The 23,776-nt window shown below is 41.4% G+C and overlaps 1 protein-coding gene across 1 annotated transcript in view; it reads right to left on the reverse strand.

Moving 5' to 3' along the window:
* The window catches only part of COL4A1 (collagen type IV alpha 1 chain), a 239,000-nt gene that overhangs the window by 105,950 nt on the left and 109,274 nt on the right, over positions 1-23,776 (reverse strand). Inside the window, exons 3-8 of the mRNA XM_030568516.1 lie at positions 5,360-5,449; positions 5,230-5,274; positions 3,089-3,133; positions 2,917-2,979; positions 2,769-2,822; positions 2,609-2,635 (exon numbers count right to left, since the gene is read on the reverse strand). Coding sequence (XP_030424376.1) covers positions 2,609-2,635; positions 2,769-2,822; positions 2,917-2,979; positions 3,089-3,133; positions 5,230-5,274; positions 5,360-5,449 — 324 coding nt within the window. The remainder of the gene's footprint in view (positions 1-2,608; positions 2,636-2,768; positions 2,823-2,916; positions 2,980-3,088; positions 3,134-5,229; positions 5,275-5,359; positions 5,450-23,776) is intronic.

Here is a 23,776-nt window from a genome sequence, read left to right on the forward strand (position 1 = left end):
TCCTCTGTCAGCTCCTTGAGTATTCTAGGATGTACTTCATCAAGCCCTGGTGACTTGAACACTTCTAACTTGTCTAAGTAATTTTTAACTTGTTCTTTTCCTATTTTGGTCTCTGATCCTACCTCATTTTCACTGGCATTCATTAAATTAGATGATTAAATTGATACTAAACTTTTTGGTGAAAACTAAAACAAAAAAGTCATTTAGCTCTTCGGCCATTTCCACATTTTCTGTTTTTTTTCCCTCCACCCCCCACTGAGTAACGGGCTTACCCTGTCCTTGGTCTTCCTCTTGCTTCTAATACATTTGTAGAATATTTTCTTGTTACCCTTTATGTCTCTCGCTAGTTTAATCTCATTTTGTGCCTCTGCCTTTCTAATTGTATCCCTACTTAGGATATGGCTACACTTGCAGCTGTACAGTGCTGGGAGTTAAAGCTGTCTTCGTACAGCTGAGTAGGGAAAGCGCTGCAGTGTGGCCACACTGACAGCTACCAGCGCACTGTCGTGGCCACATTTGCAGCGGCACTGGGAGATGTGCATTATGGGCAGCTATCCCTGCATTCAAGTGGCTGCAATGTGCTTTTCAAAAGAGGGGGGTGGGGTGGAGTGTGACAGGGAGCGTGGGGGAGACAGAGAGAGTGGATTTTTGGAGCTGACACCGTGTCAGCTCCCTGCCTTGCAAGTTCCGACTCCTTCCCCCACCCCCTCTCATTCACTAAATGCAAATAGCCTTCTTTGTTTTCTTCCTCACAGACCAGATAAGCAGCTGCTCCGAAACGGACCCCCACCCGCCGTGCTGCTTCTGTCCTCAAGCAAACACTAGGTGTGGACATTCCAAAGGGATCCTCCTGCCTGCCTCTGCTCATTCACTGCAAACAGTAGCTGTGTTTATTTTTTAGATAAGCAGCTCTGGGAGCCCCGAGTTCACAAGAAAACGAACAGAGGTCTCACAACAAAACAAAGAGTGTTATCTTTACTTAAAAGCATTATAGGAAGGTTCTGGAGGTCAGTTACAGTGTAGTAAGATTAATCACTGTTTACCAGCGCTGTTCTCTTTATTCCTCTCATTAAGGTGGAGTACAACCAGCGCTGTAGCCAGGGAGATACAGCGCTGTATGTGCCTTGTCAGTGTGGACAGGGAGTAAGTTACAGCGCTGTGAAGCCACCACCAGCGCTGTAACTCTCAAGTGTAGCCAAGGCCTTACTTGTGTTATTTGTTTATATTCTTCTGTTGTAGTTTGACCTAATTTTCATTTTTTGTTGGACTTTTTTTGAGTTCCAGATAATTGAAGATCTCCTGGTTAAGCAAGGGTGGTCTCTTGCCACACTTGAATTGATCTAATCACATGGGGTTGAACAGTTCCTCAACTCCTCTTCCACTAACTTAAATCACACCTGGTTGCACCAGCTCTGAATTTAGCCATAGTGTGTCAAAATCCTATATAAAATGGTCAGGGGAACCCTAACAGCATAGAATAAATAAAGAATTTTCCTTGAAGTAAATCAACTTATACCTAAAATAAGGCAATAATATTTATCCGAATTACTCCTCTACCCCAATATAACGCTGTCCTCGGGAGCCAAAAAATCTTACTGCGTTATAGGTGAAACTGTGTTATATCGAACTAGCTTTGATCCACCAGAACGTGCAGCCCCACCTCCCCCAGGGCACTGCTTTACCGCGTTATATATGAATTCATGTTATATCAGGTCGAGTTATTTTGGGGTAGAGGTGTACTTATTGTAAATTAAGTTATTCACATCTTTGCTTCACTATTTGGTATCAAATGATGCCATTTTCATAAATTCTGAACAAATCACAGCCCTTTGTGATTAAGTTATGTTGCTTCTAAAAGTTGTTTACCTATGCACAAATGTATAGAAAAGAATCATTAAAGTGCACCAATGTTATTTTACCATGAATCATTTCCTCCCATATGAGAGAAAGAGGCAGGGGTCTTTTTATGACTAAAAGTCTTGTCATGACAAAACCATGATTACACTTATGATTTATATGCAAACTGCAGTTTCAAATTATATCCATTAATTTTATATTCATGTGTCAAATCCTTTCATAGTCACAGCATTTCATTCCTTAGAAAGACAAAGTTATACACATTTCATTACGTAGAACGTTATTTTTTATAAATTAAATTTCAACTATTTGTTTAACAAACGTAAGATCTTGGTCATGTTTTTGGCTGTTTTCAAGGAGAGTTTGTGGAAAATTGACTGGAAAGCCGACATGTTGGAGTTATCTCAAACCTGATAACGTCAAAAGAAATGTATGCCTGAATCTTAAAAATGAATTTTAGTCTTTATATATCAGGGAGTGGGCATAAGACACCTGCTTAACAGCATCTACTATTTTCTTTTAGGCCCTGATCCTACAAAGATTCATGCAAGTGCTTAAAATTTATGCACTATGACAAAGTCCCATGGCAGCTAATGGGACTACCTCACAGTGTACAAAGTCAAGCATGTCTGTAAATCTTTGCCACATCAATACCTAAGTAAGGGCTGCTACTTTTGATGTGCATAGGTCATCTGATTTTTAACTTTTGAAAACAATATATGAATGCATTTGATTTTAAAGACAAACGTACCTTAATTCCAGGAGATCCTGGAGGTCCCTAGAAAATAAATACTTAAAATGTATTATTTTTTCTCATACATATTATCAGTATTATACAATTTTTAATAACATTTAAAATGTCAAGAATCAAAGTTGGAAGGAATGAATTAGGTATCAAAATGTTTGCTTACTATTAACCCAACCAATCCAGGTAAACCTGGAGGACCAACAGGACCTATTTCACCCTAAAGAGAACAGAGAAATTGACTTTGTTTAGGAAACACATTAATATTTTTTACAAAATATGTACAAAGAAATTGTTAAAAATGTAAATGTCACCTTTGTGCCATTGCAACCTGGGATACCAGGTGGACCTGGTGGGCCATCTTGTCCAGGGATGCCCTGCCAATAGGAGAAAGCAGAAAAGTAATAAATGTTATATTAATCCTCACCTGATGTCTCTAGTAAAACCGTGGGGCTCTTTGTAAATAAATGTATGCTTCATACATACAGGAAGACCTGGGTTTCCTGGATATCCTGATGCACCTGGTGGGCCCTGTAATTAATGAACATATATTAAAAATTATAAGCAAAGACATAAAAATTCCCAATAAAATACAAAATTATGGGCCTGACCTAATTATGGTCCTTTTAGAGCTGATCAAAATGGAAAACTTTCCCTGAACATATTTTTGCAAAGACTTTTCATCAAAATTTCAATCACTCTATTGGAGTGGTGGGCAACTTGCGGCCTATCAGGGTAATCTGATTGCAGGCCACGAGACATTTTGCTGATGTTGACCATTCGCAGGCACAGCCCCCTGCAGCTCCCAATGGCCACAGTTCGCTGTTCCCAGCCAATGGGAGCTGCAGGAAGTGGCAGCCAGCACGTACCTCCAGCCCGCTGCTTCCTGCAGCTCCCATTGGCTGTGAATGGCAAGCTGTGGCCACTGGGAGCTGCGGGGGTCTGTGCCTGTGGACAGTCAACATCAGCAAAATGTATCGCGGCCCAAAATCAGATTACCCTGATTGGCCACAGGTTGCCCACCACTGCTCTGTAGGCTAGGTGGAAAATAATAATAAAAACAAATCCAAGAAAGTTTTCATTTTGTTCCAAAACATGTTGAAAAATCTTTGATCAACTCCATTTCCATTCTGTTCAATGAGAATTGGATCAGAACTGAAATGCACAGTTAATGCTGCTAAGGAGTACACATTTTGTACATTTGCCACTGTCATTCATAATATGAAATCTACAGCAATCTCCTTTTTACATTAAAACAGGATGCTACTATACTGCTGTAGATACTTCTCTGTCTTACATAAGCCATGACCAATTCACCAATTTAATTTTTATTGCTCAGAAAAATCACAGTGTTGAAACACTTATACTATTTTTCTCAAATACTTTGCAAGTTTAACAAATCAGCATTTTGTCCAGGCCTGTCCTTTCCAATGTACTAACTTATTTAGTCTTCCAGTGATTTCTAATGTGGGGAGCAGGAAAGACAGATGGAGTTGTTTTAGCTTGGGTATGTAATTTCATATCCAATGTTGTAGCATTATTAAATGCCAGATCTACTGGTACTGCTAGTGGTGACCACAAGTATAGTTGGTATATGTTCACTCAAATTAGTGTAACACAGTGCCCCTGGGTGTGTCTATCATCAACAGTGGAGTTGACTTTAAGACCTCTGAGTCTAACAATGTAAGGTGCCAGGGCCTGAGCTACAGCTATTAACTCAAAGGCTGACTCAGCTTCTATGTGGTCTAACCATGAGAGGGCACTAATCAGCCATAGTAGGTAAGCCTATTTGAGACTATGGGCAAGAAAGCCGTGGGTATAAAAAATATCACAGGAAATACAACATATTCAAGTTCTCTTTCATTATTATTATATCATTAATTTAGAGTTCCCCAAAAGAGCTAGGCACCTCACAAAACAAATAAAGACATGGCCAATCCCTGGCAAGTATACAAGCTAAAATGAACATGACAGATGAAAGTGTCAAATGCACAGCTTAGGAAAGTAAGAAGAAGCACAAGAGAGTGGCGTCAATAAGATCACAGAGATACTCAGAAAGGGCCTGGTCTAGCACTACTGAAGTTAATGGATGTTTTGCCTTTGACTTCAATGGTTGCAGCATTGAGCCCCCTGCCATACACATAGATTAATGTTTCTGTTAACTTGTGTGTAAGTGTATGTCTCCTGTCCTCCCTGATCCTTCCTACAGGAGAGACAGCAGAAGTGATTTTTTTAAGGAGGCTTTTATAGTAGGTGAGAGAGGTGACTTAGTGAACAAGCTTGAGCAGGGGTTTCCAAGTATAACGGAGCATGAGAAAAGGCAACCTTTGGAAGAGAGGGAAGCATGAAGACTATCAAGACCAGTATAAATGGTAGAGTAATAAGGACCGGATACATAATGTAAGAGGACATGGGCAGGGGCAGCATGCTGCAGACTCTTGAAGACGAGAGCAAGAATTTTGAAACTAACAGGCAGCCATTGACTAACTCAAAGAGGGGGCTGACATTATTTTGCACTTGGCAAAGAGCAAACATATCTAATGAAAAATTAAGCTAACCATTAAGACTTAAAAATCTTAACCTACATTCTTCAAAATTATTAAAACTAAACGTAAGCAGATACTCACCCTCGTTCCTTTTGTTCCTGGGAGCCCTGGTTCTCCAGTATCACCCTGTAAGAAAAATGGAATATATTGGTCTTTCACAGCAACAAGGGTTTAGGGAACTCTTCCCACTTAAGTATTAAATGTACCCTACCTTAATTCCTGGTGGCCCAGGGGGACCTTCGGGTCCTTGCATTCCAGGAAACCCAATTAAACCTTGTAGCCCAGGCAAACCTCTTTCACCCTGTAAAAAAAAAGAACACTTCAATAAGAAGAAGAATACTTCAACCTTAGAAAAACTGGTTCTGCTGCTTCTATCTACCAATATTTCCAGAGACGAGGTTGGTGAGATAATATCTTTTATGGGACCAACTTCACTCACCTTGTCTCTCTAATATCCTGGGACTGACAAAGCTACAACAACACTACATACAATAGTATACTATCCCTTGTAAAGCTGAGACAGCTGTCAATAGATAGCAGATTACAGATGATATCTAGGCGGAGTTAAAACATCTGAGTTTGGTATTTGATGGAGAAATCTAACAGCTATAAAATTGATGTTAATGTGTATAGAAACGTGTTTCAATGAAGGGAGAACAAAAGAGGCAGAGGCACACAGACAGAAGAGTAATTTGTTTATTTTAAACAAGAAAACGTATTTGTCTCAGTCTTCCTGAGCAAAGTTCTACATGATGACTCATGGTACCACAGGCATGACTATCCACCATGGGCACTGCACAGCCCCCTGCAACTTTTCCTCCATTATGATCTTTTTAGGAGTAGCTGCACTCCTACAAAGCTGCCATTAAGTCTAGTAGTAAATTACATACCTATGAACTGTAAATGTAAGGTCACAAGTGTCAAATGGGGAAGGTTGCATTATGAACTACCATCCTCACTCCTCTTGTTCATTCCAGCAGCTTTCATGGGGCTAGACTCGGCCAGTTATATATAGCTTTGAGTCTCAGAAGATGGAGCAGAGCCCAAGTGCCCTAGGAGAAGTTTGGGCTAAAATTCCTTCCCAGGTGGCTCAATGAACAGACTGCACCATCTATTAGAATCTTCTTTCCTGATCTCTGGGCCAAAAGAGTGATTTTCAAGATATTCGTGCTGAAAAGTATCCTCCTATAAATTAGTACAGTCCCATATTTATTTAAATCAGATAATTCTTTTGTTAACAGCCAGAAAACTAAATCTATCCCACATTATGGATTAATCCTGTAGCTACTTAATGCTCACTAACTTAGAGCTCTATATGAAACCAGCAAGAGTTTTGCATGCACTGAACAAGGATTATTATTTTTTAGTTTTATTACGGTAGCACTGAGAGGCCGAGAATGTGGCTTTAATATGCTAGACACTGTACTCAGAAATTTTAAAAGACAGTTCCAGTCTTGAAAAGTTCAGCAATCCAAGCACACCAAATAGTCAAAGGGTAAGGGAAAAGGAAATAACACAATTAGTATGAGCTGAGTGATGATTGACTGATATCATGTGAGTTGTACTGTTTTGTTTTGTTTTTTGTGGGGTGTAGTTTTGTGTGTTTTTAATTCTTTGGGTGTGGGTTTTGTTAGGATGGCATTAGCTAGATGGAAAGACAAAGGAAGGGAGAGGGGACCAAAAAGGAGTACAAGAGGGGCAGGGGAGAAGAGGGAGGGAGGGGCATATGAATGCATGTGGAGTGAGGATGAGGTGAAAGGAATGTGAGGGAAGGGGCAAGAGTGGGCTAAAGCAAACAGCCAGTCATTAGAGAATCTCCTGAGTAAAAATGGTAGAAAGCTGCCTGATGGTTCCATCAGTGTCCAAGGGTCTCTGCTGAGGCTCCTTTTGTGTCTGCTCCTGTTGGCTTGAGTTTCTCTAGACTGGCTCCTTCTTGGAATTTCCTTTCTTCCCCAAGCCCACATATCTCTGGGGAAGTGGGATCCTAAAGCCTCCAGAGGCATCTGCCATGCACATTTCTACATCCAGGGGGCTAAACACCGTTGCAGGCATACTACCACCACACAACACTCGGGAAAATCACTCAAAAGGAGCTGAGGGGCAATCCCCCAACACACTGCCAAGAAGTGATCAAAATGGAATTTATTCCTGAAGAAAATTTGAGTTTGGGGGCATCAATTTAAATGCAGAAAATTTTTGTCTGAACACCAAAATATTATGATTTGGCAAAGGTCCCACTGTACCTCCTGGGAGTCCTAATTTGGAGGCTTTATGCTCTCATTTGCCTCTATGGACTGGGTTCCCTGGGTTCCCTGGTTGAACTACATCTCCCATGCTGCATTAGAGTCTCTCTTCTCTTGGAGAGGAAAGGCAGTGCATTATGGGAGTCTCTGACCATGGTGTATCATGGAACATGAGGCTCCACCTCAGCATTTCCAAATTCAAATATTTAGGGTTTGGAGCAATATTATATATATATATATAATTTTCCACTGAAAGACGGCACTGTTCCCCCCAAAATTAATTTACTTAAAAAACTAATTTTTGTCAAAAACAATTTTTCTGTTGCTTAAATGGCATGAATACTACTACACACCATGTTGATCCCACCATGTTTGCTTAAGAATACTAAAATCCCAGGCAGTGTAAAAGACCACGACAAAAGAAAACACAAACAGAGAAATTAAGGAACACATTTCTGAATCTGCAGTAAAAAAGGTATAAAATTCTAACTGTATAATTGGTTTTAAAAACATTTTAAGGAAGAATACACAAGAATCCAGGAAGAGGCATCTGACTAAATATGGTTGTAATTATTCTAAAATCTGGAGTATATCAGAAATGCTAAATGGATTACTGAGGTACATAAACCCCATGCTTTGGCTGGCTTGTTGCACTGCAGTAGCAAGTACATCTACAAAGAACAGATGTTACCTCGTTTACAAGCAGGATTTTACAATGAAACCTGAACACTTGCTCCTGTGACCTGCTGGGAGATGAATTAGGGATACAGAAGATATCAGTACAGTTGTCCACTGCTCAAGGAAAGTACATGTGCAAGTGAAGAGAAAAAATGACCTCCAGTACATGTACATAATGTAATTAATACTTTTCATTCAAGGACCTCAAAGCATTTTATAAACTGAGTGCATCATAACACCCTTGTGAGATGGGAAAATATTTTTTCACTCATTCTACATATGGGTAAAATTGAAGCACTGAATGATTATGGGCCTGATTCTCATCTACATGTGCTGGCAATGTAAAGGGGCCTCATGGTAAATGTAAATAGCTCAGTTTAAGGCCAAAGTCTCTTCATGCTGCCAGAGCAGTTTAAATGGGACCTTACAGTAAATGAAAATCAGGCTCTAAGTAACTTGCTCCAGCTCACCCAGAGCTATTTGTTACTTCGCCATCTGCCCAGAGTAAGGGGCAGCATGCAGCTGTATTAGGTTTGCCTGGCATCCGTTTTTCGAATGGAACACCTGGTTGAAGAGGGACACTGGTGGTTCTGGTCAGCACCACTAAACGGGCCATTAAAAGTCTGCTCAGCGGCGCACTGGGGCTAAGGCAGACTTCCTGCCTGCTCTGGCTCTGCATGGCTCGCGGAAGCGTCCGGCATGTCCTTGTGGCCCGTAGTCACAGGGGTGGCCAGGGAGACTCCATGTGCTGCCCCAACCCTGAGAGCCGGCTCTCAGGGTTCCCATTGGCCGGGAACCCAGAGCCCCCACCCCTGCCACACTCCAAACCCCTCAGCCCAGACCCCCTTCCTGCACCCCAAACTCCTCATCCCTGGCCCCACACTAGATCCTCCACCCCCAGCTGGAGCCTTCACCTCCTCTCCAGACCCCAACCTCCTGCCACAGCCCTGAGTCCCCTCCCACACCCCAAACCTCTCATCTCTGGCCCCACTCTAGAGCCTGCACCTCTAGCCAGAATCCTCACCCCCGCTGCACCCCAACACTCTGCCCCCACCCAGTGAAAATGAGTGAGGGTGGGGGAGAGCAAGCGACAGAGGAAGGGGGGACAGAGTGAGCAGGGGCAGGGCTTATGAGAAGGGGTGTGGCCTCAGAGCAGGGGCAGGGCAGGGACAGGGTAAGGATGCTCGCTTTTCTGCAATGAGAAAGCTGGCAACCCTAAGCTGTGTTGGCCCAGGAGTGAAGAAGAGAATACATACAGTTTCAATCTCAGTTTCTCCTCTCATCTCCCTGCACACAGAGCATGGGAGTAAGTTACTTTATCTCTGTTTGGGGAGCAAGTTATTGCCTGCTCTGCACCTGGCTGGTTAATCTAGCAGGCAAATAGGGGGAGAGGGGCCAGGGCTCTTGGCTCTCTCTGTCCCTTGCCTGCCTACTTTCTTGCAGTGTAGTCTCCTCTCCTATTTTTCCCCCTCTCCTCACCATGGCTGGAGTCAAAATCTTACCAGGATCAAGTAGACTATTAAGGGAGCCTTATTCCCCTGTGCAGCCATGGGAATACTGGTCCAATCTAGTCCCCAGTGAGTCAGTGGCAAGGTCAGCAATGGAAACCAAGTGTCTTGGCTTCCAGTCTCCTTCCTCTACTCATTTGATTACAGAAGATGCCAATACATTCACTCTGGTTTAATAGAACCTTGGCCTCAGTGGGACCAACATCTAGTAACTGATAGAAAATTTATCTTGGGAACTGGAGCAAGAAAAACTGACCCAAATAAACATCCCCCTACAGAAGCTGGCGAGCATCAGTAAACAGCTGCTGTCCCAGTTATTTTCGAAGAATTCAGATCTCCAGTGGTGATGGACAAAGAAGCCAAGAATCTGAGTGTAAGGGCTACACAGGGCAGTCATTCCAGTTCCAACTTATGCAGCTGCAAAATCTTGGAAAGTAACTCTGAGTTGACTTCTCCTATTTAAAATTTGATTCATAGGATTCAGAAATTAAAACAAAAATAAGCAACACCCCTTAGTCATCTTCACCTCTATTGATTCCATGTAAATTGTAGGAAAACACAAAAGAAGAATTCATTACAATGAATTCAGTTAGCATGATAAACACTATGCTTGTCACTGTGGTGCAGCTGAAAAATAGGTAATAATTAATGCTGCATGAAATTGTCTGTTGAAATTGCTCTTTACGGTCCAGCTCTTGCACAATGCATCAAGTGTCTTTACAATACAGACAAACATAGAAATTAAAAATTAAAAACAATTTGATAGCTCTCTAGGGAGAAGTAAACATGTTCAGAATATAGCCACACAGGCTGATCTTCTCACTGGCACTAACCCTTCCAAATTAGCCATGAAATAATGTTTCACACATGGAACAACTGCAGATCATTATTCAAGACAATTACATGCAATTAGTATTTTCAAAATTTTTGCTCCAATACATTTGGTGCAGAGAGTGGAAAATAATCAACATTAGATTATAAATTATGTTTCCTACCTTTCAGGATGAAGACACTTGACAAAAAGATACTTGGACTCAAGTCACTGGGAACAAAGATACAGGCCAAAATTTTCAGAAACAGGATCCTAGGATCCCAGTTAGGATCCTAAATTCAGATTTGGGCACTTAAGGATGGTATTTTCAAAATCCCCTAAGTGACTTAGGAGCACAAGTCCCAGTTACTTCATACTTGTGCTCCTAGGTCCTTTAGGAGCTTTTGAAAATACCACTCTTAGGCACCTACATAAGGACTTTAGGCTATTTTTCACAATTACAGCCTTAGAGAAGAAACTGAAAGCCTGTTATAACTGATTCCTAGAATAAGTGTGGCCCCAGTGGCTGCATGCAGCCACCAGGGACTTCATGTTCAAGTACCATGACTTTTGGGGGGTCATGTGGCTACCATGCGGCTATACACACTTTTGCTATACACTATACACAACCAACTTTTTAAAAAAATGGATATAGTTAGTGATAACTGTATACATGTTGTATAAGTTAAGAGTACATATTATTCTTTACATTGAAGACATTTATTTTTTATTGATGACGCTTTCAAATAACCACAGGACTAGATTGTCACTAATACAATATTTTAACTCTCAAAACTGCAACCACTATGAATTTGCTGTGGCACTTGAGAAGTTACACCAAAAATTAATTTGATAACCATTGCCCAGAGTAGCTGTAACAAGTTCTGAATTATCACTTTCCTGTTGTCTGATATTTTTGAAGTTTTTTTAAACAAAATATTAATCTTCGACAGGGGAAGCTGAGATGGCCAATAGAAAGAACATAAGAAGTATGTGAAAAAATGTGAGATTTCAAATTTAATAACATTTATATAGCATTTTTCATCCAGGAGGATTCCAAAAAGGTTGACAAATTTGGGTTAGGCCCAAGTAACATCAAAGGTTCTCTCACAACAAATTTTTTGATGGCCTCAGACTCTTGCTGGTGGCCATGCTGACAATTTTTCCTAAAATAATTGTTTTTCCTAAAGTTTTTTAAATAAATAGGCACATATACATGTCCAAATCATCGTAATTTATTTATGTAGGGTTTTTTCAGACTCAGTAATTAAAATAATGTACAGTTGTCTCTATTCTTTACTGGACCTAAACAGAATAGAAACACAAATAAGGTGCTTTATATGTTCTTGTCTTTTTGTTGTTGTTTCTTTTGCTTTTTTGGTTGCGCTTTTTTTCCTTCTAAGACTTGCTAGCTGGTAAGTCTTCTGCTGTCAAAAGTGATATTGGCATGTTTGTTAATACCACTTTTCATAGCAGACTTACTCAGCCCCAGCAAGCCCTGGGACAAATTAAGCCCTGGATGGGGAGATGGACAGGAAGGCAGTGGGGCCCAGGGATGATGGCAGGGGTGGTGAGCCTGTGGTCGGAACCTGGAACCAGAGCCTGCCACCGTGTAGACAGAGCCCGAAGCCCCGTGGCGAAAGCCTGCCTCCCCTACCCCTGGGAAAGTGGGGAATTCACCAGTTGCCTGCACCTTCAGAGTTTGTGTCTCCGAAGGGATGCAGGGCCTAACCCAGGGGTCGGCAACCTTTCAGAAACAGTGTGTCGAGTCTTCATTTATTCACTTTAATTTAAGGTTTTGCATGCCGGTAATACATTTTAATGTTTTTTAGAAGGTCTCTCTCTATAAGTCTATATATTATATAACTAAACTATTGTTGTATGTAAAATAAACAAGGTTTTCAAAATGTTTAAGAAGCTTCATTTAAAATTAAATTAAAATGTTGATCTTGTGCCGACGGCCCACTCAGCCGCTGCTGGTCTGGGTTTCTGTTCACCTAGGCCGGCAGCAGGCTGAATACGAATCAGGTGTGTTTCACTCTGCACCATATTTTTACCCTGGCTTCTCCAGTTCACCATTGTTTTGCTGCCCTAACTCCCTGGTTCCTGCATGATATTCTTCTGTTCAGTGATCACACATTTGTCGTACATGAGATTGAGCCACAAATCTTGGTATTTCTCTGTCTTTGGTGGCTTTTGTAAAAAATTACAATATGATTGTATGAGTATATTTATTATTAAGTACTTAATATCGAAGTGCCTGTGTTAGTGTTAAAATTCTACCATTTGGATCATTTTTGTTCTGATAACCAAGAGTGTTCAAATTCCATCTCTTTCCGATGAATAAAACCTATGTTCTAAAATATTAAATGCTAAAGTCAAGGGTCTGGCCTCTCCTACTAAAGTGATGGAAAGAGAACTTACTGGAGGGCAGGAGTGATATTAATATCCATACCTACTAATTCCTGAATTCACAATAAATTTATGTCTACCATAGAATAAACATTTTTTTTAAAATCCTCTGTCACATCACCAAAAAGGATAAGTCTACAGCAGTGGTTTTCAATCTTTTTTCATTTGTGGACCTGTAAAAAATTTCAAATGGATGTGCAGACCACTTTGCAAATCTTAGAGATATTCTCTGGACCTCTTTAGGAGTCTGCGGACCACTGGCTGAAAACTACCAGTCTACAGGATTACAATTTTCAAATGACTTCTCAAGCAACCACTTCATTTTTCCCTGGCAACAATCTGGATTTTAACTACTATCAGGAGAGCTGCTACTGCCTACTATGGCCCAGGTTGTGCAGCTATTCCCTGGATGAGCACTTACTTGTGCAAGTAGTCCCATTTTCTTCAGTGAGGGTAACGGCATGAGTAAAGGCTAACCAGAGAAAGTAAAGACTCCCAAATCTGGCCCTATATAGTCACAGTAGATGCTGAAAATTAGCAAGTTAAACAAATATTTGAGTTTTATGGAGAGATGTTAGTAGCTCCAACTTAAGTAAGACTCTACTGTCATTCCATTCTAAGCCATTCTCTCTCTCTCTCACCCACCCACAAACACACACACTTTCCCAGAAATTAAACCAATCTGCCTGAAACGTCACAGATTTATATGCATGCCAAGAGAACATTTTTTTCTTGGAAGTTATATGTAAAACTGATTAAGATATTTTGAGGTGAGGGTTAAAAAAAAAGCCACAGAACAAGTGATCTGACTTTTATCCTAATTTTTCTCTCTTCTAATTCCATTTTTAGGAAAATGTTGGCTTTGGTGAGGACTAGTTTTGGGTTTAGATAGTATTATGTAGTTATTAAAAATTTGAAACCTACATTATGAATACCGAAGATTTAATGTATCACCATAATTCTGCACAGCCCCATGTGGATCTTGCAAAATCTGCACAGAGGCAATAGGGTGTTGCTAAGTGAAAATGGCCTCAGTATCGCCTTCTCAAACCCATATGTGAGCAGAATCTGGCCCTAGGTTTTGGTGTTCTATAGATGTAACCATAAATACTCTAGTGATTTGATAATCTTTAGTCTAAGTACTTTTAGGCGGCAGATCAGTACAGTTGCTATATTGCGAGAAGTATGTTATACCACGTAATCTGGCCTCATTTCTGAAATATTCACCTTCAAGTCATTGGGCTTCATTCTCCCCCTTGTTAAGCCTATTTTACAGCATTGCAATGCCACTGGCTTGGAGTTACACTGACAAAGAACAGGTGTAATGGAGCAGAGAGTCAGAACCAATTCATAGATGCAAATTAGTGGACTCTCTTCTTTTAACCACAAGAGGGAGTATTAGTACTGAACATCTTTCCAGATTAAAAATAAATAAAATAAAGCTCATTTGCTTGTCCTTAATTGCACTTCTCATTTCCAATAGTTTATCATAAATAAATTTACTCAAAGAATGAATTATTTCTATTGTTATATATTTGCAAAGCAAGCACTATTTAAAAAAAAAAAAGGCTTTGCAGCATTACATGTTTAGACCAGGGGTCGGCAACCTTCGGCATGCAGCCCATCAGGGTAATTTGCTGGCGAACTGTGAGACATTTTGTTTACATTGACTGTCCGCTGGCACAGCCCCGTGAAGCTCCCAGTGGCCGTGGTTCGCCATTCCTGGCCAATGGGAACTGCAGGAAGTGGCACAGGCCACAGGGACGTGCTGGCTGCTGCTTCCCGCAGCTCCCATTGGCCAGGACTGGCGAACCATGGCCACTGGAAGCTGCAGGAGGCCATGCCTGTGGACAGTCGATGTTAACAAAATGTCTTGCGGCCTACCACTGGATTACTCTGACGGGCCGTGTACTGAAGGTTGCCGACCCCTAGTTTAGACTGCATGCTCTCCTGAATTGGAATTTACCTACTGTAAGTACTATCTACAGTTATGGAATTGTGTAAGTAGCACATAATAAGTTATACAAACAGTATTGTTAAGGGCATACAGAGCGCATGCATAGGAGCTCTGTACAGATCTTGGATAACATGTGCTTTGGGGCACAGCCCCAGCCAGCTTGAGGATTGGCAAAATCTTTTCTCCTCCTCTCACAGGAGGATTCTGAGGAACTGGTACAAGAGAAATATGGGTTCAGTTTTTGATTTGGCCAGGCTACAATCAGCAGAGGACTTGCTGGGAGGGAGTAAAGAAAAAGTCTTTATATCATCTCTGCAACTCTCCGGTCTTGGGACTGGCTAGGTCAGCAGTTGGCAGAGCATGAAGCCTCATGGCTGCTCTAAATTACATCTGGATTACTATCACACAAAGGGGTTGTTCTAACTATCCATAGCTGCTGAAGAATAGAGGTACTCTTGCTATGCCCTCTCTGCCAGAGGCCAATTTGAGATTGGCATAAACCCACTATGCTGGCTCTGCACTACCTAGGGATTCCCCAGGTAGCCAGTTAATATGGGTTTCTGGCTGCACTGGTCTTCCAAAACATTGAAAAGCAGCCAGCTCATAGTGGGCCGCACAGTTTCATAGATTTTAAGGCCAACAGGGACCCCACTATACTCATCTAGTCTGACCTGTTGCAGAACACAGATGTGCTCTTCCATGCAGAGAATTATTTTTTCCTACTATGTAAATGAACACAATCAAGCCTATTAAATGTGGTTATCCTAGACATCTGGGGAAAACTGCAGAGTCACAGCAAATGATCCTAAATCTCCAATAATGAGTCAAATCAGGATGAAAATATAATTATAGTGCTGTTCTGTTTGACCTATGTATTAATAGTTTAGGCCTAAACCACATTTGGGTCCTTGATTGGAAACTTGAACCAAGAAGCCCCATCACATAGATCTGGTATACACTTGTGGGGGGATCGATCTAAGTTATGCAACTTCAGCTATGTGAATAAGTCAACATACTTAGATCTACTCTGTCTTCACTGCGGTGAGTTGACTGCTGCCATTCCCCCGTCGACTCTGCCTGCACCTCTCGCGCCGGTGGAGTACAGGAGTCGATGGGAGAGTGCTCAGGGGTCCATTTATCGCATCTAGTCTAGATGCAATAAATTGACCCTCGCTGGATTCATCACTGCCCGCTGATCTGGCGGGTAGTATAGACATACCCATAGACTAGAGTGACCTTGAAGAGTGGGACAAGCTTAGAAAACATAGTCAATAGAAAAGTTTGAGGGGCAAGATGACAGTGATATGAAAAAGAAAATTGCACCAGCTGAAGACAAGTTAAAAGAAAGAGTGTTAATTTCCACTCAAGATCACCTCCTTAGTTTGTCAGCTTTGAGTAATACTTCCTTTAGTTGATTGCACATTGTGTCAAACCACTTCATGTTAAAGGTCCTGTAAATATGGGGTAAAATGCTCCACACCCTTCCTTCTTAATTACTGAACATTATTTAGGGTTTGTCTGGATTTGGCATAGCTTAAATATTCATCATATTCCAAAGACGGAACAGCAGAAAAACATTTTTTACTTTTAGTTTGTTTTTTATGAAGACTTTAGACCTGAATGAAATGTGACTTTATATGCAAATTTCATATTCTTGCCAATGATTTGTCATGAGCATATTTATAAAAAATAACCTCTACCATAAATAGTAAAACCATGGACTACTAGTCCTAGACATTACAGACTGCAATGAGTTCTCACAAAGTAGCATTTGATTAGATATTGCTGTTCTAGATAACACTTTTTTTTTTCTCTCAGCTTGGGTGAAATGCCATTTTATGCTACTTTTTAAAGTTGTACAACAACAAAGTAGCTTCCTGATAAAGCTACAGCAAATGCTCTGGTTTTTCAATGTTGAAGTAGCACAAGGCAAATTGCATTGTGCCTCAAACTCTAAAGAGTGCCTAATGATTCATCTATAGTTAATGTTAACCCAAGCAAAAGCTCTTGAATATTTTGTTTCAAACCAAACTAAATATTTCATTTTGGGAAATTTTAATAAAAGCAAAGGAAATGAAAGGTTAATGTCACAAAAATATAGGTGGTCGTGGTACCATATGCTTTATACGCAACAGCCCAGTCATTAGGCAACTCACCTGGGATACAGAAAACCCAGGTTCAAATCTCTGCTCTAGAACAGGGACTTGAATCAGGTCTCCCGACTAAGTGCCCTAATTATTGGCTACTCAGGGGTAGAACTCGCTCAGTCACTCCAGTTGAAGTTGTCCCTCTTTTTATAAAAAATAAATATCCTTTGGTTCAGGGACTAGAACCTATTTATTCCATCTTCCGAGTGGGTGGTCTCACTATCTTTTTCTGGCCAAATGACTATTCAAGTATTTTATACAAAGTGGAACAGCTTCAACATGACAGATGTAGAGAGACCCATTCCAGAACACCTAAAAGTGATGATTAAGGAATTCATTCAGGAGAGAGGTGCCCTGGGCTCAAATCACTGCTTTAAAGTGGGTTTCCTACCTCCTAGCTGAGTACCTTAGCCACTAAGCTATAGGTTATAAGGGGGAACACTACCCTCCCCTCCTTCGGTTTTGTGAATAATACTTAAATCCCCTTGTGAGTCTAGTCCCCAAAATTTAAATGTTTCATTTTCATAATGTAAAAATATAAAAAAAAGTTTTAAAATTCAGATGAAATGATTCACTGAAATTTACCTGAATTCACAAAATGTTTTGCTTGACCAGAATCTGCATTTTCAGTGATATTTTTAAGACTTTTCCTGATCTCATACTTCATTGACAAGTTCGGTGATTTCATTAACAGCCTCATCATTACAAGTTTTCACTCTTTCACCAGTGACTTGGTCTTCATATGCAGTTTTTTTTATTGCATTTTTTAATTTCTTTCTTTGGGATGTGAGATGTTGCAATGTCTAGTTCGGGGGTTTTAATCTTTGTTAATATCAATAGTTTTTTGTTTTGTTAGTTTGTTTAGCAACCCTTTAAAGAGCTCCCCCAGTTGTTCTTTTCCATTGTTTAGACCATTTCTGTTCTATCCTTAATAGGCCCTCTGGATGGTGTAAACTTGCCAGTTAGAATCCTGTTGAGTTGTTGAAGTATTTTACAGTCACTTCTTTCAGCAGCTGCTTCAGTTTCTTTGGCAATGTTACCTCTGTATTTCCTCCCATCTCTTCTAATGCTGATTTTTATTTCTTTCTATTATATTAAAAACATTTTTGCTGCTGATTTTTCTGAAAGTGTTTTTGAGGCATTGATGTTTGCTTTGATTTGTTTCCTTTCTTTCACACAGTTCCACTTATCTTCACTAATTCAGACTTTAGGTTTGCTCATCTAGAAACCAACCCGTTACTCTGCCATCTCTGATACTGTCATTGTGATAGGGTGTCCATCCTATAGTGGACTGACAGGGGTTAAAGTGGCCAGGTAGGCCAGTTAACTCCACATTCTACAGCTGGAGGAGGAGCCAGGAGCTAACTGAAAGCAGGCTCAGCTGGGCAGGAACAGGTTGGGCCTATAAAGCCAGGTAGCTGACAACAGAAAAGGGCTGTGGGTAAGAAAGGGCAGTCACTCCCTGGGAAGAGGGAGGAGGGTTCTGGAAGCTGGTACACCCAGAGAGAAGGGGAACCAGACTGGTAGGAAGCAGTCCAGGGAAGGAGCAGTAAGGGCAGAGAAAGGAAGCCCAGAGCTGCTGAGCTGAGGGTCCCTGAATTGGAACCCAGAGAAGAGGGCAGGCCTAGTTTCCCCTACCAGCCACCATAGGCGTGGCATAGAACCGAGGCAGTGAATGGGAAGACTGTCTACGACTGCTGGTAGACTGAACCCTGGAAGGGGGAACACTGAGTGACCTAGCCAGAGAGCTAAGTCATGAAGAGGACATTGAGGGGCTTGGAGAAAAAGGAACTGCAGACCAGAGACAGAGCGAGGGGATGCAAACTGCGGAAGGGGATCTTGACTTCAAGAGTGAATTCCCAGAGTGACCAGAAGGAGGCGCCAGCCCAGCAGTGAGTGGTGCACCCCATGACAGTCATACAAAAAGGACCATGACACATCAATGCTGACTTTTTGTGGTGGATCTAAGTCTTGTAACACCTGAAATATATGACAGATTTGGCAATTTCCTGCAGTACCATGACAAACCTTATTGAATTAAGTTAAAGGTTACTGACTTAAGCTTAAGTATCTTAGGAGTTCATTTTATTAAAATGCAACTGTTTATGCATTATTGTGGGATTGTATGTAACATCTCGGGGGGGAAGAGGGGAGACATGCTAATGTAAAGCCTTGGAAGTGTTATGAGATACAAAGACCTCTTTTTAAAAGTGTACCTCCCACTCTTCCCCACTGAGTTATGCCAAAAACCCTGCATTTTGAAACTTTGCCCAGAGGAGAGGACCTCTGATGATCACTTGTTACATGGGGACAAGATCAGACTCCCAAACTCTATAAAGGTGTGATTAACAGATTCACAAGTGCATAGGTGCTGGAACTAGGCTTGAAGTGGTTTTCATCATATACAGGCCTGACAGTTTGGTTCAATGGCACCCAGTACCCCCACTACACAAATTATTCTAGCACGATTGCACAAGTGTGCTTGTTCTGAGCCAAGAGGGTTATGGACTTGTAACCACAGAAAAAAAACATTGGGGCAGTTTGAAGGACTGATCACTGGCCAGAGCCATGGTTGGAATTGGGGTGATCTCTGGTAAGCTTATTAGTACACATGTGTGACCAGGTGCCTGGAAAGGCCACACTGAGAATACTACACTCAGGGCGAACTGCAAGAAATAGGGCAGACAATCTCCAAGCTGGTGATTTATTCTATAATAAGATTCACCTAGCCAGTAACAAAATAGCTTCTGTAGCACCACGCTGGCTAACCAGAAGCCAAACACACTCCCCGTTAAGCATTCCGGCCCTTGGTTCCCATCCAAATAAACAGGTCTAATATGCTGAAGGGTTACTGAAAACCTAATTCACCATATGTGAGGTTCTTGCTAATCCTAGAGGATCAGACACATACACTTAGGTCTAAGGCTGGCTCCAGGCAGCAGCCCAGCAAGCAGCTGCTTGGGACGGCCAACGGAGAGGAGCAGCATGTCTGGATATTCGACGGCAGGTCCCTCACTCCCTGTCAGAGTGAAAGACCAGCCGCCAAATTGCTGCTGAAGACTGAAGCAGCGATGGTAGAGCTGCCACCGAAGTGCTGTAGATCACGATCGTGGCTTTTTTTTTTTTCCTTTTTGCTGCTTGAGATGGCAAAAACCCTGAAGCCGGCCCTGCTCAGGTCAATACACATTTCAGATCTTACCCAAATATCATGCTGTCTGCCAATCCTTAGTTAAATAACTAAAGGTTTATTAATTAAAGAAAAGGAGAGATATAAATAGTTAATAGATCAGATACATGTAAATGATTGCAAAGCCTTTAATGATATTTGTAGCAGTGATGGAATAGACTGCTGCCTTGTAAGGTCTCTCTGGTCCTCAGTCCAGAGTTCAAGATATTCCTTTTAGTTGTAAATCTACAGTCCAGAGAATTAGGGCAGAAAAGAAACAAAATGGAGATATCTCAGGTGTCTTTTATATCCTTTGCCAGGTGCTTGGAAATTACCTGTCTCAAATAAAGGCCCCATGCATGGAAAGTTACTGGCCCAAGATGGAGTCTAGGGTCACACGAGCATACGTCCTTACATGGTTTGCTGAATCACAGGGGGTGGCTATTGGCTCCCTGCTGTATGAGAAATCCTCACGAAGAGCTACCTGGGTGGGATGAGTTTCTTCTACGGCCCATTGTGAGATTGGAGAGTCCTTAATGGGCCATCAACACATAGCTGTCTAGTCTTGATGTAAATTTATATGGAGGGTATCTCCCAGGAACACAACATAGGTGTAAGATACAAGTACATAGCCAATATTCATAACTTCAAATACACAGATGATCTATGGACTTAACCAGAACAATCTCTGAAGTATGATTATACTTTTCCATTGACATCTTACATGATACACTTTGTACAAGATTCATGGTAATTTTATAACAGTGGTAATATTAATGATATAAATGGTCATCTTTAATCATACAGCATCACAATATGTAGGTTTTCATTATTTTTAATATGTTTTCTCTGCAATGCTTTCACCTTAAGAATAAATGTACTTGTTTAGAAAAAGCTGTGTGATAACTTATAACTATGTCAGTTAAGCTGTTTACAGCCTTGTCATGGAGTTCCCGGGTGATGCTCTGGAACTGCTCCCTATGAAGCCAGTCAGGACTCTGGTGAAGTCTCCTCTCTGTGAGCATACTGTCTCCAGGGCAAGAAGCTCACATGGCTTCCACCTTCCTGGGTCTGACCTTGGAGCATTCGGCATCTTCTGCCCCTCCATGCACTTCCCACAGCGAGTCCACCCAGGTGGAGTCCTGGGGAAGCCAGAGGGTCCTGCACCCCCACTTCGCAGTCAGACATGACTCACCCAGCCAGAAAAACAGAGGTTTATTAGATGACAGGAACACAGGCCAAAACAGAGCTCGTAGGTACAGAGAACAGGACCCCTCAGCCAGGTCCATCCTGGGGGAGCTGCAAGCCAGACACCCACGTCTGCACTCGCTCCTCGTCCCCAGCCAACTCCAAACTGACTCTCCCTCCAGCCCCTCCTCCTCTGGGCTTTGTTCCTTTCCCAGGCCAGGAGATCACCTGATTCCTTTGTTCTCCCACACCTTTAGCTATCCCTTTGCAGGGCAGAAGGGCCCCAGCCATTAGTTGCCAGAAGACAGAGTGTCGGCCATTTGTGCACACTGGCCCTTTGCTGCGCAACAATCTCACCCCCCAGAGACGTAAGAAATGCACAGGGGAAACTGAGGCACCCACACAGTATTCAGAGGAAACATTAAGAACAGTCCCACTTCATCACAAGCCTCTGATGAGAAGGTAAAATCAGTCCTGCTTAGGCATTCTGATTTGCTGGGGAATTCACAGTGCAGGCAGGGAACCATGCAGTCTGGAAAAACTCCAGTCAAGATGAAGAGAAATGCATGTCTCTGACCAGGAAGGTGATCGCTGGGGAGCCAGAAACCTAAGACTACGTGCCCTTGCTGGGCTACAGAGGGGGAATACAGGTGCAGGGGCCCTCAACTGTGACAATACATTCTTCAGTTCAATTTGAAATTGCTGCTGTAATGTCTTATCTGATGGCCTTTTGCTGTCAATTTTCTTGGTGCTTTTGTGTTTAGGTTTGATCTTCCATCTTGCCACACACAAATTGTGGTCACTTCAAATGTCAGTTCCTCTGTATGCTCTGAAGTTCTGGAAAACTAATTAAGTTTCCTTCTAATACATAGAGAGTGAATCTGATTCCTGATTGTTTCATCTGGGGAATTCTACATTGATTAATGGATATCTTTCTGAAGAAACATTGTTCCACCAATTACGAGCCATGATAGCAGGCACAGTTCTATTAGTTGTTTTCCATTCTGATGTTAGAAACCAAGGCTGAGCTTACCCATTGCTTTCTCCACTCTATTGTCATCCCCAATCTTGGCACTGAAGCCCCTTATTACTAAGCAGATGTCATGCTTAGGAATATTATCAATTTGAGTTTGTAGACAACTGTAAAAATGATCATTGATCTCATCACTGTAACTGTCTGGAGGTGCATAACATTGTATAAATGTCATTTTTACATACTGTGCACAAAACCTACCTTGGAACAATCAGTTATTTGTCTCCCACTCTGTGAGTGATTTTTCTGCTTTGGAAGTCAATTAATATTTCTGTGTGTGGTAACCATTTCATCTCCGCAAATATATCATGACTTTATTTTCATTTTAGAATTGTTTTCTACCTATTTCTGTTCATTGATATTCACTTACTGCAAGAATTTCGCATTTAGGTTTGTCCATATCTTTCATTACCAGCACTGTATTTTTTTGTTGCTGCAGCTATTGTTCTACTATTCCATAGTTAGTTTTACCATTAGTAAAAAATTCTCAGTGCTTCCAGCACTTTGGCATGCTGTTTTCAGTAATTAGTTAATAATTAGTAACTAGTTAGGTTTCTACCTTTTTTTGCAGCGTGGTTGTTGACATATCTTCAACCCCCAAAGTGAAAGGCCAATAGACTGCTTTTCATCTGGTTCCTATATTTTGACCCAGTCTAGCGTGGGTGACCCTACCAGGAGTTAAAACTCCCTCTGGCATAGCTTACAGGGCCATTAGAACACACAAGCCTTCTCAACGTGTCAAGGTGCAGTCCCCAGGGAAGGCTTTTAGCCTGTTTTAAATGGAAAACCCTACTGCAAACTAATGCACAACACTGTGAAATCCTCCTCTAAACAGAGAGCACAAACAAGGACTATGTACCGCTGAAGTCCCATAGATAGGGCATAAGGGGACTTTAAATGATGTATAGGCCTCCTCTGCATAGGGGGAAATTTCAACCAAGATGCCATAATGAAACATTATTGCTTCATGCATTGAAAAATGGCTTTAAGGAAGGAGTGATGAAGTAAATACTTTTTTCTTGCTGATTCTCTTGCCAGTATGATAATCCATGACAAAACCATCACATACACTATTTCCATTGAAACGGAAAACAGAAAAACTTCTGACAAAGTCTTTGAATTAGATGCAAGTCGACAAAGGAAAAAGAGAAATTTTTATGAAGCTCAACTATCCAGCTGTTGGAGTTGTCCCAATGCTATAAACATACATGAAATGCCAGAATGTGTTAATACTAACCAGTAGTAACTTTTTGACAGGAACTGCTCTCTGATGTCCCAAGTTTTAATTTTATTGCCACTGACTTTATTTAACTAGCTTCAGAATGGAAGAATAGGAGGGATACTTTTTTTTTCTTCTAAGGAAAGCTGTGCTCTGGATTACCTAGGATGACATGAAAAGTATAAGATTTTGAGGGGAAAAAAGACATGAGGCAGAAATAAAGCAAGAGAAAGAAGTAACTGCTTTCTGGAATCTATATTGTGAAG

This window comes from Gopherus evgoodei, chromosome 1 (assembly GCF_007399415.2).
Source record: "Gopherus evgoodei ecotype Sinaloan lineage chromosome 1, rGopEvg1_v1.p, whole genome shotgun sequence".
NCBI lineage: Eukaryota > Metazoa > Chordata > Testudines > Testudinidae > Gopherus > Gopherus evgoodei.